Source organism: Pseudorca crassidens, chromosome 15 (genome assembly GCF_039906515.1).
Source record: "Pseudorca crassidens isolate mPseCra1 chromosome 15, mPseCra1.hap1, whole genome shotgun sequence".
NCBI lineage: Eukaryota > Metazoa > Chordata > Mammalia > Artiodactyla > Delphinidae > Pseudorca > Pseudorca crassidens.
Genome location: NC_090310.1, coordinates 80,241,900 through 80,257,468, shown reverse-complemented (window position 1 = coordinate 80,257,468; position 15,569 = coordinate 80,241,900). Strand labels below are relative to the sequence as shown.

General features: G+C 44.3%; 1 protein-coding gene across 2 annotated transcripts in view; it reads right to left on the bottom strand.

The window, feature by feature from the left end:
- Positions 1–13,237, bottom strand: part of TSHZ2 (teashirt zinc finger homeobox 2) — a 400,066-nt gene extending 386,829 nt beyond the window's left edge. For both annotated transcript variants that reach the window (XM_067708534.1, XM_067708533.1), the window contains exon 1: positions 13,105–13,237. In XM_067708534.1, the coding sequence (XP_067564635.1) occupies positions 13,105–13,144 (40 nt within the window). In that variant the 5' untranslated portion in view covers positions 13,145–13,237. The remainder of the gene's footprint in view (positions 1–13,104) is intronic.
- Positions 13,238–15,569: the final 2,332 nt, after the last annotated feature.

Genomic DNA, 15,569 nt, shown 5'->3' with positions numbered 1-15,569 from the left:
AAAGCCCATAATGGGGCAACTGGGGTTTTAAAAACTTTTAGAGATGGGCTTACTTGCCTCATTAAAACATTGCATAGAGCACTGGTAGGCTTGGGAAGAGGAGACAGCCATTAGGAGTTTCCACTGGTGGAAATGATCATTCCAGTTAGTGTCTACTTTCCTGCCCCCAAGAGATGCACCTTTAACTCCTTGGGTTTTTCACTTTAACTCCTACTAATCACATCACTATCATTCATTCTGTCCAACAATAGTTATTGAGCACCAACTCTGTGCCAGGCTTTTGGACGCAAAGCCAATAAGATATAAGATCCGTTCAGGGTCCCAAGCTCAGAGTCGTGGTGATGATTTTAATAATTTACCATTTATCGAGCACTCACTGTGGACGAGGCACAGTCCTGAGTGCTTTACCAGTGTTCATACTTTGCTCCTCCCAAGCGCCCAAGAGCGAGTTTTCATTACCTCTAACTGATAAGGAAATCTCGTCATGGAGAGGATTATTAATATGTTAATATATATAGTGACTGAAGTTTCTTGACTGCTTCCCATGTACCACCATGTACTAAGTATGTTACCTGATTTATTTCAGTGAATCCTTGTAAAAACCCAGCGAGATGAGTCCTTTTAGTAGGTCCGTTTTGCGAATGAGGAAACTGAAAGTTTGGGCGGTAGAGGTGCCTGAGGTCACACAGCAAGGAAATGACCCACTGGAGAGAAATGGAAGCCCGGTCTGTCGACTTCAGGGTCCACCCGGTTGCCCTGACACCGTATTGTCTGATGGGGGTGGGGAGATGCAAGTCCAGGACTCCATGAAACGTGCTTGAAAGAGACTAGCCTCTCCCTGCACGGTCAATTCTAGAATCAAGGCAGCTTCAAACACTTTCCCTTGTTCCCACTTTAGCTCAGAAAATGGTAGACTGACGACTTTCAGTAAGAACCTTATGTACAACTAGAGGAAAGAAGCAAAAGAGAATTCGGGAAGATAGTAGGATAAATACAGTCAGGCTTTTCATATACAGGTTTTAGTACACTCTTCTTTCTCACTCACACCCACCTGCAATTTTCTGTACATCTTGTCTACCTTTACACCAAGTTTCCCATCTCCTGGACCATCAGTCTGGTCCAAGTCATCACCAGGTTTTGACTAGGTTCATACAGAAGCCTCTAAAATGGTCAATCTGCTTGCAGCCTTGGTCCCTGAGAAGTAACATGGCAGCCAGCATGATCCTGTAAAAACCTTAGTCGGATCCCATGTCTCCCTCGCCCTGTAAGGCTCCCCAGTTCAGTGAGAACCTTGGCTCCTTACGCAGCATCTCAGTTCTAGAGGTTTGGCGTCTGTCTATCCCTCTGTCCTCATCGCTCACGCTCTGTCCCTCGTCTCGTCACCCTGGTCTCCTTGCTGCTCCTCCAGTTCCTGCAGCAGCTCCAGCTCCAGCCCCAGACCTTCCCGCGCACCTGGAACCATCTTCCCCAGAGACTTGCTCTGTGCTCTCTGCCACCGTACTCAGAACCCAGTTTCAATATCACCTCCACAGAGAGGCCTTTCCTCACTAGCTTATCTAAGACGGCACATCCTCCTGTGACGCGAGACCCCTCACCCTCCTTTAATTTTCTCTGTTGCACACACCACTCTCTGACGCGAGGTAATGTGCACCTGCCTGCTTGTTTGGGACCTGTCTGCCGCACAAATGTTAAGCGTAAAGAAGGCAGGCCTTCTGTCATTTTTACTCGAGCCTCTAGTTCCAGCACCTCCTACAGTACCTGGTACACGGCAGACCTTCAGTAATATCAGTTAAATAAAGGTCTTAGGACAGGCAGCAAAAATTCCCCAATACTCTCTGCTATCCCCAATCCCTTTGTCCTAAGATATTCCTTAACAGGCACCAGCCAGTCTCCCTTCTTTCTTCTCCCAGGCACTTATCTGAAGGTGACAATTAAAAAGCGAAGAAGAAGGCGTTACCAGGAAACAGCCTATAGCCTTCTCCTGTTAGCCTAACAACCCGTAAGCTCTGCTGCCTTGGGCCTGAGGGGATGAGCACAGGCTTCTGGTGGGGGAGGGCTGGGAGCCTCTGGAGGCTGCGGGCAGGAGGGCGCAGCACCTGGAGAGCAGAGAGGGAGAGAGGTCGACCTCTGGGGTCCGAAATGAGGCTCCCCAACCCCTTTGCCTCCATCCGGGTCTAGGCTTAAGGAGGAAGCCTGCAAATCCACAGTATCAGCAAGCACTGTCTATAAGCTGAATAAACAACATTCACTGCAGAAAGGTGAATCCCCGCTCTTCAGCTGGAGGCGGAGGACGTCATGATGAACAGAATACAAGCGTCTAACTAAAATCACCGTCTTTTTGTCATTAATGTTTCCTAAATTGATAAATATTCAAAGTGCAGCTATGATCGTGATTGGTACGGAGGTCTGCCAAAAAATTTTCGATGCGTAAAAGAGATTCTTATACTCGAAATTAATTAATTAGTATACAAAGTAATACACTAATTAAAGTATTTATTCATTCACTTATTTATAGCCTCATTTATTCATTCGTCAGGAAATATATATTTAGTGCCTAATAGGTACCAAGGACTAACTCAAGTGCCTAGATTTCTCCCAGAATTCCTACAGAAGACAAAACAAAACAATAGAAAGGACATAAATTCATTTACGGAGAAGATGCTATGTAAGTGCCAGAGACTGCCCCAAGGGTTTCATCTATATCCCATTGTCTGATCGTCACAACCACAATGTGAGGTGGATAATATCATGTCTCCATTTGACAGGTAAGGAAACTGAGGTGCCACAAGGTTAAGGGACTCCCCTTAAAGCACACTGGTGGCTAGTTAAGTAGGGAGGAGCTGCAGTTGGATCCCAGATTTGCTTGGTTCTTAACATTTGCCTTTCCACAGCCACATGGGTGGCACCCGTCCCTGCACCTGTCAATTCCTCCATAAAGCCTGGGCATGTGTTTTTACCTCCAGGTGTCACCTCTATTATTCTAAGCATCCTAGTCTCCATCACTGAGGGGCGAACTAAGTAGATTGAATGGATAAACATACCCAAGTCCACCACCATCTTTGAAATACAAACAAGTACCCCTGTTCTACTAATAACCCAATTAGATGACATCACTTTGTTGCCTGAACCCCTCCTGCGATCCCATCACACTTAGATGCAATTCTAGGAGGCTACACATGATCTGCCCCGCCCGTGTCTCCTCCTCATTTCCTGCTACTCTCCCCTGTCTTCATCTGCTTCAGCCACAGTGGCCTCCTGTGTATTCCTCAAGCACGCAAGACATTTCTGGCCTTAAGGTGTTTATTGCTTCATCTTCCTGGAACGCTTCTCCCAGATCTATGCTTGTCTAGTTCTTCATTTTCTATTCAGGTCTGATCAAATGTCACCACCCGATTAATACTACCCCCAACCATTCTACGTAAAATGGCAACCTTCCATCCCTCTCTAACCTACTAATCCCAACTCATTTTTATGAAATGCCATTAGAACTATTCAATATTATGTATTTATTTGTTCGTTGGCCTCACCATTTGTTGTTTTGGTCTCATCCACAAGAATATTAGCTGGGTGGGAGTAGGGACTTTTCCTACTGCAACATTCCAGCACCCAGATCAATGCTTAGCACACAGTAGATGAACAGTCAACATCTGTTGGGTGAATGGACACATGAATGCACACACATACAAGCGAAGAGGAAGAGCTGACTTTATATATGGTAGATGGCACGAAGAGTCTAGCTGGAGACGCCACAAAAGGCAGCATTCTCTGTCAGTGTTCTCAGTACCCTCCCCCCCCAGGTTTAGACATCACAACACATGCAAGGGAAAAGTAATAGGAACTGAGGGTCCTTCCTTGGCAAATCACTATGACTCTTCTAGGTAAACTACCACAACAGATTATGTGCATGGGTCTTGGAAGCAGAAAGTTTCAAACCAACCTCAGTCACTGCGTGACCTTGGACGAATTGCTCTGCAGGTTATTCAGATCCCCATCAGTAAAATAAAGATGATACTAGCATCGAACTCAGGAATGTTGCAAGACTCCGCTCAGATGTTCCCTCCTCTGGCAGGTCTCCTCTGACCGTCCACACCATGGTTGCCCCAATCCTGCTCTCATATGTTTGTGTTTATAAAACAATTGTTATCATAGAGCTTTTTACTATATGAAAGTTATCTTTTTTCCTTTATTAAATTACTTGTATGTTCTCTTGCTTCCCCCAACTGGAGGGTAAGATCCCCAGGGATCACACCCATCCTATTAACCTTGATGATCCAGGTGACCAGAACAGGACCTGGCATGTAGTAAGAACTCAAGAAATAACTGCTCCTTAAATGAATGACTGTAAAATTCATAACGTACTTGGTAAAATGTCTGGCATATAATAAGCACTTAGGTAGTGGCAGATATCATTATTACTGTTGTTGTTATGGTTTTTGTTGCTGGTGCTATAATTACCATTCCTTGGGAAAGAAACAATTTTTTTTTTTTTTTTGAGTTGGGGCAGGGCTCCAACCTATCCAGTATGAGTTTTTCTCAGAAAAGGCTAAAACACTACTCAGTGATTATATTTCCAGTTTTAAAAATCAAAACGAATCGAAGTCTGATTTCTTTTGACCCTGAACTCCTGGTCCCATAATAATTGGCAGGTTCCTCATTTCCCTTCTGGTATACATTTTTCATGGTCTGGTTATTTGGGGCAAAGATACACTAGCTCTGTTACGTGTGGCCCCTAGCAGTTTTAGTGCATTCTCTCAGCTCAGGACTCATAGCGTCCTTTCCAAAATCCTGAACCTTAAGAACTATGATTACCCCCATCTTGTAGGCTGGAAAATGAGGAGATTTGAGCAGCTGGTCTAAGCATACACATCCAAAAAAGTAGACCCAAGGATTTGAACTTGGGTCAGTCTGACTCCTGAACTCACATTCTTATTCTTTGAGTCAGGTTATCTCTCGAGCTTGCCCAGGGTCAGTTAAGTAGGGTGGCAGAGCTGTAACCAGAACCCAAGTCATTTCCTCCTATTCCATGGTTCCATTCACAGTCCAAAACCTAATCCCAAGGGAGAAAGCACAGCTACAAACCCAACTTTCTAATAAAGGAAAATAGCTAAAGGCAATTCTGATATAAAACGTGCTTATATAGCTTTTCATTTCGGCATTTTTTTCTGTACCAGGTGGTACCGAACACATAGAATAGATTTAACTCTTCTCTACAGCATCATCTTGGCCCAGAAGCTATTCATATCTCCCTGGGGTATAAGAGAGAGGCTTCTACATACATAGAAAAGTCTAGAGACCTGATTAATTGAAGTGATTTAAAGTCAGCCCCTTGCAGTTTATATAGAAATATGTACATGCTGCCGCTCCTACTTACACATATCTCCCCTATAGAAGACCTTGACCTTCTGTCTCCTTTTTGTATCTCCCGCGTCACCAATCACCAGATTTCATGGATTTTTCATGGCGCAGAAAAACATTTAAGGAAGTTTCTTCCAGATTCATTACAAACACAATGGCCGCTGCCAACTCTGCTTTTCTCTCATTCTGCACTTTGTAACTATTTTCATTAAAAATAATAATGTGGGGACTTCTCTGGTGGCACAGTGGTTGAGAGTCCGCCTGCCGATGCAGGGGACACGGGTTCGAGCCCTGGTCCGGGAAGATCCCACATGCCGCGGAGCAACTAAGCCCGTGCGCCACAACTACTGAGCCTGCGCTCTAGAGCCCACGAGCCACAACTACTGAAGCCCGTGCGCCTAGAGCTTGTGCTCCGCAACAAGAGAAGCCACAACAATGAGAAGCCCGCGCACGGCAACGAAGACCCAACGCAGACAAAAATAAATAAATAAATAAATAAAATTAAAAAACAACAGTAACTGTGTTCTGCCCACCTTAATATATAAACTGTATAATTTCTATAGAAATGACTTAGATGTAGCTTGAAGAAGAAAGCTCAGGGGTGATTTCAGAGTATTCACTCAATTCTGAAAGCACTCAACTAATCAAGACCAGTGATCTTAATTTTTGTACTAAAGGAAACTGCAGCACGCTGGCTTTCTTAAAAAACCCACCTTAGCGCCTAGCAGCTTTACGGAAACATGAGGTTTTTCCTTTGGCATAAACGGACACCACAGCTTTTCAATTAAATTAGTCTTTGGAGAGAGATGCAGAAGAGCTAAAAAGCTCCTTAAAAATCTTCCCTGCTTCACTGCCTCTCCTGTGCCGGGTGGGGGGGGGGGGAGTGTACAGTTAAAGTGCAACGCTATTTTCTCCTTCCCCTGCTGAAACAAAGTTTTCGATCTTGAACCCTGAGCTGGCTGTGTTATAGATCTTGTTGAGGTTTTGCTTTTAGTTTTCAAGCCCATATTTGGTTTTCTAAAACTGTTTTTAAAAAGGGGATGTGCAATACAACGTCCTATATTTTTGTACATCCAGAGAGAGCTTTGTTAGACCCTGCTTCAGGCTGGGTAGTAGTTAGAGGGATATTGAAACTATATTTTTAAATTAACACAAATGGAAAGGAAACTCTCATTTAGATGAGCAAAATTCAAGACAAATCCTTTCAAATACGATCCAGGTATTTTTTTCCCCATGTAATTTCTCTAAGCTCATTATCTCTAAAACTTTTGCATTGTGCATTCCCTGTTGTTAAGCATAGCTAAATAATACTGATATATTAATAATAGGATTAGCTAGCCGTGCCTCCTGAATTTTAATTTCTAAAATTTTAAACAATTTTAGGCATCACTTTGGCATCACAAAATGTTTGAGAATGCCCAGAGGACATCTTTTTCTGTAGAGGAAACACAAAAGACCGAAAGAGGCAACAACTGGAAATTCCACATGGCTGTTTTAATGACTTTCGAATCCCTCCAAATTATTTAATCATTTCACCCATGGAGTTTGCTTTGGAAACAAATATATCAGCAATTCCCACTTGCAGCTGAGATTTCTTCTCTGTGTGGCTGTGTATGTACACAATATCTTTGGAAAGGACCTGAGTCTGACGGTTACCCTCTGGCAAAACGAGTAACACAAGTACGGCCACGCTGCTGAAGTCGCTCCAGATGCATGTCCAAGTTAGATGAAAATCCTCTGAGTTTGCAGACATCACCCAGAAGTGGATATCTGGTCTCTAAAGTCTCTATTTTTTTATTATCATTTCTTAAAGACCCAGTGTATCTTGAAACTGACTTTCAATGTTAAGCCTATCCCTTCTTCTGAAAACAAGTTCCTAAAACAAGTGACTGACAGGTCAGTAGCAGGAAAAAAAAAAAAAAAGAAATTATAAATCCAGTGAAAACAGTGTAGTATGCTAGAGGCCTGTAACCGTAGGGTGGTTTTTCTCCCTGCGATATCCAGGTAATCAAGCAAACACTCTCAACGACCTATTTCTTATGTGGTTAGAATGACTAAGCTCGTTCATAATCGAAGAGCTGCTTGCCAAAGGTCACCCTCAGAAACAGGAGAATTTCTAACTTTAAATGGAACTCAGAAAACTTAAAATAATTTTAAACATACAAATTGTTACAAATTACTGAAAAAGAGATTAAAAAAAACCCTCTTCCAGGGTGAAAAGGTTCTAGGAAGGTAGAAGGATGAGATCTCCCTGATACCGACTGTAGGGGAAGACATTCTGTATTCATCCCAACATTAGAAAATGAAAATAAATTTCTCCCAAAGAAATAAAAATAAAGCAGCATTGTCAACTTGTGAAGCAATAAAATTATTTGTGTGCCAAGCTTCTTTTAATACCACTGTGATTTTTTTTTCATAAAAAGTCTCTCAATTTGTTGTAATTAAATATGTAATGAAAAAGCACTGCTTCAGGGAAGCGATGCAAGACACTCTGTTAGTTTAATGCGTTTCCAACTGACTTTGCATCAAACGAAAATGATACTCTGTGTATGCCTGGTCTTAATATAGAATTTGTTAGGCAATTTTGTGTTTTTTAAGGGGGACTTGGGTGGACACAGACACTGCCTTTGAAATAGTGGCTGAGTCTTCCCAGACCATGACATACTTAAATAAAATTGATGGTACAGATACAGTGATGGAAGGGAAGCACCACTCAGGACATTTAACTCGTGTCAGCTAATTACAGACCCGGCATAAACGTGAACAGGGCCTAGGTTTTCTTCCTGGCTGATTTCCCTAAGCTCAGCTGCGGTGATGAGCAGAAGTGCATCATTTCAGTGGCCTTAAATAATGCCAGGCTCAGTGCCCCTTTAAAACCTGCTCAACTGAGAGTACAATTCCCAAGCCACTGGAAAGATAAATAGATCAACCCAGGTATTATCCAGTTGGAGAAATTCCGTCAAATGAGTGAGAAGTCAGCTGGGATGAAATGAAAGCATAAGCCTCTGTTGGAGAATGTGACAAAAGGCAAGATGTTGCCAGGGACAGACCTGCTAAAGGTGCCTAGGAGGCATTTGTTGGGTGTGAAGGTTTCCCGAATGGTAGCAACAGAATCAAGGTGACTGGGAGAAAAATAAATGTAAGGTGGGAGAAAAATAAATGCAGAGTATTTCTGAGGAATGCTTCTACCCTCCTCAAAAGTCACCTCTGATGTCCAACCCCCAAGCCTCAAGAAGATTTTCATTGTCGAGAAGTTTCTCAAGGCCCCTCTTCCTTACCTGGCTTCCACTAGAACTCCCTATCACTTGCAGTCTGCTGATTAGGGTTAATGCATTGTGTCCTGATATGGCAGATTTAAAATGAAATCAATAAATGCCTAAAACAAATGGGCTTTTGAGATGTCCCATTCAATCTGGGTCTTTAAGGGTGAGGGGAGAGGAGGGAGAAGGAAATCATGAGGGGAGTGGGAAAAGGACCAGTTAAGCAATCGATTTCTATCCAAAACACTGTGTGGAGGATGTGATTTCAAGGTACCTGTCCTTTCTTTTTTCAGGGATCTGCCTTAAATAACAAGAATAGCCTTGAACAGTTCACACTGCTGAGCCCCTTTGGCGGTGGGGGTGTGTGTTTATTTTTTCCATTCATCTGTTAAAAATCATACTGTTTGTGTAAGTGAAGGGGTCTATAGCATGCGGTATTTAAATCTTCAAGATGGGAACTTGTCTTTCTGAAGTGGACTTAAACAAAGTGAGGGTCGGGACTCCACCCCGCTACCTATTCTCTTGAACCCCATCCCACTTGCCAGTGAATTAAAGGTAAACTTCACCCTGAGCTGTCTGACCCCTCCCTGCCCTGCTGGTTTACACTGCTGAAACCTTGCCCACTAATCCAGTCATTGTCATCAGGAGGTTGAAAGGGAGATCGCTCAGGTCATCTCTACACTCCACTGCAGTATTCCGAATTGTCCCTGCTGAATATGCTTCCCATGTAAATAACCTGTGCTATTAAGGTGCAAATTGCAACTTTTAAGTAATGATTGCTAATAGTCTAATGTTTACTGCCACACAAGGACATTCATGAAAACAAAATCTGCATTATTCATCTCCATATTAAATAAACAAAATGAATTGAGGGAGCTGTTCTCTCCTGCAAGACTTTCCTCAGATCTGGATTATCAAATAGCTTCTGAGAGTCAGCAAGAAGAAAACATTTAATCTCTTTGAGTAGGCAGCAGCAGACGCCTATAATTTATATCTACATTAGATATTCATATGTACATGATGCCCAAAGATTTTGCGTCCTCTTGCAATTGGCTGGCATTATATAAAAACAAGAGTTCAGGATGGTGAAATAAAATATATATTACACATGTGTATGTACAGAGGCTGCGATAGATTGTAGAAAAGAGAAGGGTTACAGTGTAAGTCCACAGTTTAACATTTTTAACTACCCTGCGTCTTGTAAAACACAAACAACTCAAAACACTGTTCTGTTTTATTTTACCTTTCTGCCATCTTCTCTAACTTCCCTACAATGGATAGGGAGAAAAGATGCTGGTACAGAATCCTGCAATATTGTCAGGTAAAAGTAGACGCGTTTTAGTGGTGAGTGAAATATACACCCAAGGAAGCAATCACACTCACTCATACACAAACCCCTGGGGTACTGCAGGCTGCTTTCTAAACTTTTTTCCTTGCCCGAAGTAATAGTATGGTAGAAGAGCATAGCTTTAGAAAGCCAGGAAGAATGACATTTCGGAGGGAAATGTTCTGACTTAGCTGTTTCCTTAAAGAGAACTGCCTACCTCACAGCCCTTCCCTTAAAGGAGGGAGGAATATAACCAATAAAGACTAACGTCCCCCATCACTTATAATATCATCTCGCTCATTCTAACCGCATACCTGCTTTATTAGAAAGTTCCATAATTGATTCCTTGAAACGTGGAACTTAAAACTAATAATGCAAAGGAATCAGATTGCCTCAAAGAGTTCTCAGGGAAGAGAGTCTCAGTTCTGATTCACTCACAGGCTTTTTCGATGCTACATTATTCATTCCTCAAGCTAGAAATCAAGCTTTCAACATCAGCCCATGGGAATAATTACTTACAGTCGCGCATTGTTTAATTTTAAGCAGTGATAAAAGTTAGTATGGCCACAATCCTGGAACCCACCTTGTCCTTCTCCCTGGATGTTAACTGCTAAAGAATCTCGAAGTGGCTAACTTTACTTGTGAACAACCACGTCAGCTAAAACAGAGTACAGCATCCATGACTTCAGACGAAAGAAATATTACATGAAAAAATACCTGCTTTAGTAATATGTGAGTCAATAAATACCGTAAGAGGGGCCTCATCGTGTACTAAGTGAATTATTCCCTTTCAGCTTGACAAGGGCTTCCACTTCTTCCAGTGAAAATAATAAAAGCCATGAAAACAGACCCATAAAGACACTAGGAACACAATAGGCCAGAAAACTGAAACTACAGTCAGAACTTTCTAACACACACATACACATACAAACACTACAGTAAATAGATAAGCTAGCTCCAGTAGACACCAGCTTAATGAAAAGGATCTAATTTAAATAATGTGATACAGCATTGTGTTACGTACACCTGGATGCTCATTGATCAGAGCATAATTATAATCAAAGGAGTGCAGTTCTGAGCAATGCACTTTTTGTAATGAGCTGACCAAAGGAGACATGTCCAGTCATTCTGGTAATTTAAATTACTGCCTAGTTGTTGGCCTTTACCGGAACAACAGGGGGGAAAAAAAAAGAGTAATTTTCAGGGCAGTATCACTTCTTGCTGGACTGTTGCCCAGGGTTCTCTTTTGGGACAACAATAAGGACGTTATCTCTAATAATCTAGCGATACTTAAATTTATGTTGCTAGAACTGGAAGAAGCAGGCTCAGTCTTCCTGAGTCTAAAAGGCCAGTGCACACCCCAGTGCTGTTCAGATTGCAAAGCAATCTAAGTTTTAAAAAAATAAGTGAGTTAAATGTAGAAAGGGACAGGGGTAGGAGGAAGAAATTGTTTGCAAAAGAGGTAGCTAGAGTTGAAAAAAGAGCACTTCATTGACTAGGCAAGTTCTAAATAGATACGGTACTAAAAATACCTAAATTATTTTGCTCTTGGAAATACATGAATCAAAGCTTTGTAAATGATATTTCCCCATGCAATTTGAACCACTCTATACACGGTTACGGATCTGCGCTCAGAAGGGAAGATAATTGTGGATATCTCAAAGCACATGTACTGCCATTCGTGCTGGAATCAGGCCACGATGGAGGATGAGCTTGGTGGTCCAGCATGCTCAGACACAAACACCCACTTTGCCCAGATTTGTGACTAACTTTGGATTTGCTCTGAGGGTGGCTTTTCAAAGTTTATGAAAGTGTTCCACCGAACTTCTCCCTAATGTTTCGCTCGAGTTGGAACAGAAGGAGATATTGTGGGGGGTTCTGCAGAAGACCCGCCTTAACTGATGCTGCCTAAAGCACGAGGGTAAAGACAGAAAGAAGGGGGAATAAAACTTAAGCTTTTTGCTAAAGCCCGATTCAACTGAAGGACACAAAGACATAAAAACGCCCACATTAAAAGCCAAACAAGATAATAATTGTGCATGTCTGGCTCTGAATCTAGAGGGCAAGGCTTGCGTCACTGGCACTCTGAGTTACCATGGTGAGTGATTTATTGATATATATCAAGAATGAATAGATCAAAGGCAGCGAGATGACAGGTGATCAATCAAATGTCAAATCAAAACTAGCAATCAAGTGGAAAGCTGACTTTTCAGTGGGTGGGTCTGGGAGGAGAAAAATGAACTTTCATATCACACTTCCGAGAAGCAAAACCCCAGCATACTATTAAAAAAGCAATTAAGCAACCCAAAAGGAAAAAAAAAAAAAAAAAAAAAACCCTTTACAAGATCTAATGTACTGATCCATTAACCTGTTCCTCTCTTTTTCTTTTTTCTTTTGGAGGAGGGGTGGTAAGTAAGAATTCACATGGGATAGTTCCTACTATACAAATCAATTTACAAAGTTTGCAACTCACTCTGGGCAAAGGAAATCCAGAGCTGTTTCAATATCAAAGGGGCATTTTTCTTCCCCTTTTTTAAGAGAAGGAAGAGTGTTGATTAGATTTCCAAACGTGGATCCTCTTAGAAAACATATTCAAGGGTTCGTTTCCTGGGGTGGTTTTTTCCACCTTGGTGATCAAAGCTGAACTCCTATGGCTCGCCCCAAAGCCAGCCTTGCAGCCCGGGGCTGGGTCACTGCTCACACTTCAGTGTCCCAAACCCCAGCCAGAGGAGACGCTGTCCCTCGAGGCCAGAAGCCACTGGCACTGACCACGCGGAGGGATGCGGGGGTGGAAGGACTGTCTCCCCACTCCGCACCCCAAATCCTCAACCCAACTTTGGCCCGAGAGGCAAGAAGCAGACTGGGAGAAAGTTAGGGGTGGGGTAGAGGGTGGAGGAAAAAAAGTTTAAGGAGGGAAGGCTTGGTGGGATAGCTTCCCCCAACACCCCCAATCGGAGCCTGGAAAGGGGAGGATTTGGGAGACTGGAGAAGGCGAGAGAGGATGGGGTTATGAGCCAGGCAGAGAGGGGCACCCGGAGCGAACTCCCCCGAAAGCCGAGGGGGGTGGCGTCCTGGGGCACCCGGGGCGAGGAGGGCGGGCGAGGAGCTCGGCGCACCGGGCAGCCCGGCCGGACAGCCCCGAAGCGGAGCCGTTTCTCTTACCTGCCGCCCGCTTGGGTGCCTGCTGTTTCCTCCTTGGCATCGCTCTACTTCGCTCCAGTCCCACTTCTGGCGCCCCAGCCCCGAGCCGCGCGCGGGGGCCCGCGGTCTCTCTCGCCTCTCTGGGTCTCCTCCGCCTCCTGCCCGGTGGCTCCTAGGGCGTCACTCGGCCTCTGTCCCCCTGACGATCCCCCCTGCAACTCCTCCACCACGGGCCAGAGACCCCCCTCTCTGGGTGGCAGACACGGACGGCTGTGCCGGCTGGTTGGAAGTAGAGGTTGGTTCTGCCTTGTTTGTTTGTTTGTTTTGGATTTTTTTTTTCCTCTCTCTCTCTTTTTGTTTTGGCTTTTTGGAAATTTTTTTTTTGGTTTGTTTTTTTTTTTTTTTTTTTTGGTGACTGTTGAGACACTTGATTTCTTTATTAAACATCCAAGACCGGGTTCGGATGGAAGGGACGAGGGACGCACACGCGCGCGTAAAGATAAGGAAAAAAAAAAAAAAGGCAATCCTGGGAAGGTAGTGGTTTCTTCTTTTTCTTCTTCCTTCTCCTCTTTCCCTCCTCCTCCTCGCCGATCTCTATGGCGGATTCGCGCTGGGGGCAGAGAGATCACTCACTGTAGGTTTGTGGCTGCTGTCGGATCCCCGTCTGTGAGTGATATGCTAGAGGACAGGAGCGGGTTTGGGAAAGACAGAAAATCTGGAATTCACACACACACACACACACACACACACACATACACACACACACACACACACACACTCACACACTCACACGCACGCACGCACTCTCGCTTCCTCTCACACACACTCACACCCCCCACATATGCACACACACACACACACACACACACGCACACACACTCTCACACACACACAAGACAGGGCGAGGCGATGCCAGCAAACATCGATCCTGCTGAACAAACTGAACATTAACAAACTCCTCCTCCTCTCCCCGCGACCTGATGACAGGGAGAAATTTACTCCCCAGCCGCAGAACGCCAGGCAGAGGGAGTCTATTAAAGGGACAGTGTCCCGCCGGGGAGCAGGGCTGGGGGCGGGGACCGGGCGTGCCACCGGGGCTGGCTCCGCCGTGCGCCCTCTTCTCTGGTGCGGTGACGCGCCACCCCCTTTCCACCCTCCCCCCACCCCCGGGCTCGGGGACACCCCTTGGGGGAGGCGTGACAAGGGAGGGGATGTGGAAGAAAGGGGGCGGGGTGATGGTAGGAGACGCAGGGGGCCAGGTGAGCTGAGCCGCAGGGACCATTAACAGGACCATTAACCATATTAGCAGCATGAGAACTTATGTTCCTTTTGGGCAGGGGACGGGGTGGGCACCTTGGAGTGATGACCACCATCCTCTAAATCTCTTAATCTAACCACAGAGATGTCCTCCTCACCGCCTTAAATTTAATGCCCTTGCCTCTCCCACCTTCCTGCTAGTCCCTGGACGGTCATAAAAACAGGAATCTCCCATCTGTCTCCTTGATAGTTTAATCACATAGTCCTCTTTTTGTTTTGTTTAAATAATCTTTATTGAGCACCTACTATGTGCCTATTCTGGAGACACAGCAGCCATACAGAAAGGGAAGATCCTGGCCCTCTCAGTGTTTGTGTTCTAACGAGGAGCAGACAAGTCGCCCCCAGATATCCAGGCTTTGCTTAAATGTCTCCTTCTCCCAGAGGCCAACCTTACTTAAAGTTTCACACACACATCTCGACTCCCCATTCCATTTCTCTATTTTATTTTTCTCTACTGGGCTTACCAATGTCACACATATTATCACATGTATTATATACAGTTTTCTATTTTTATTGTCCAAATTTCCCCTGTAGAATATAAGTTCTGTTGGGAGGAGGGGTTTTATATTCCCAGTGACGGCAAAGATCACAACATGTAGTAGATGCCCAATAAAACATTTGAATGAATGAAAGGTAAGCAAACCAATAAGATAATTTCAGAGTGAAAAGCTCCAAGAATTTGTTACAAGAGGGTTCTGTGACAGTGTCCGCAAGAGGGGTTAGCTCTAGCCTCAGTGCAGGAGATGTCATTTGAGCCAACATGTGGCAATGGCCCTGATATGGGCCAGGTACCTTTTGAGCTGCTGGGGACAGGCTGAACATGGACCCTGCCCTCAAGGGACTCTTGTTCCAGTTGGAGAGACAATTAAAGGGGTAAGTGAGGCCTGCTGGGACAGGGGTTGTACTTAGAAGTGGGGGCCGTTAACCTGGACTTGGAGGAAGGGAGGATGTTTAGTTACGAGGTAGGGCTTCCTGGGGAAAGTCAAGTGAAAGCTGAGTCCTAAATACAGAGGAGTTATAGGCAAAAAGGGAGCTCTGACAGCATGTCCCCAGAATGAAAAGCCAGGCATTGTCTCAGTCTTTCCAAGGGCTTCTCCTTCCTGCATTAAAATGCCCTGAGGCCCTTGTTAAATGCATGTTCTGAGGCCTTTTACTCTAGAAGAAAATGT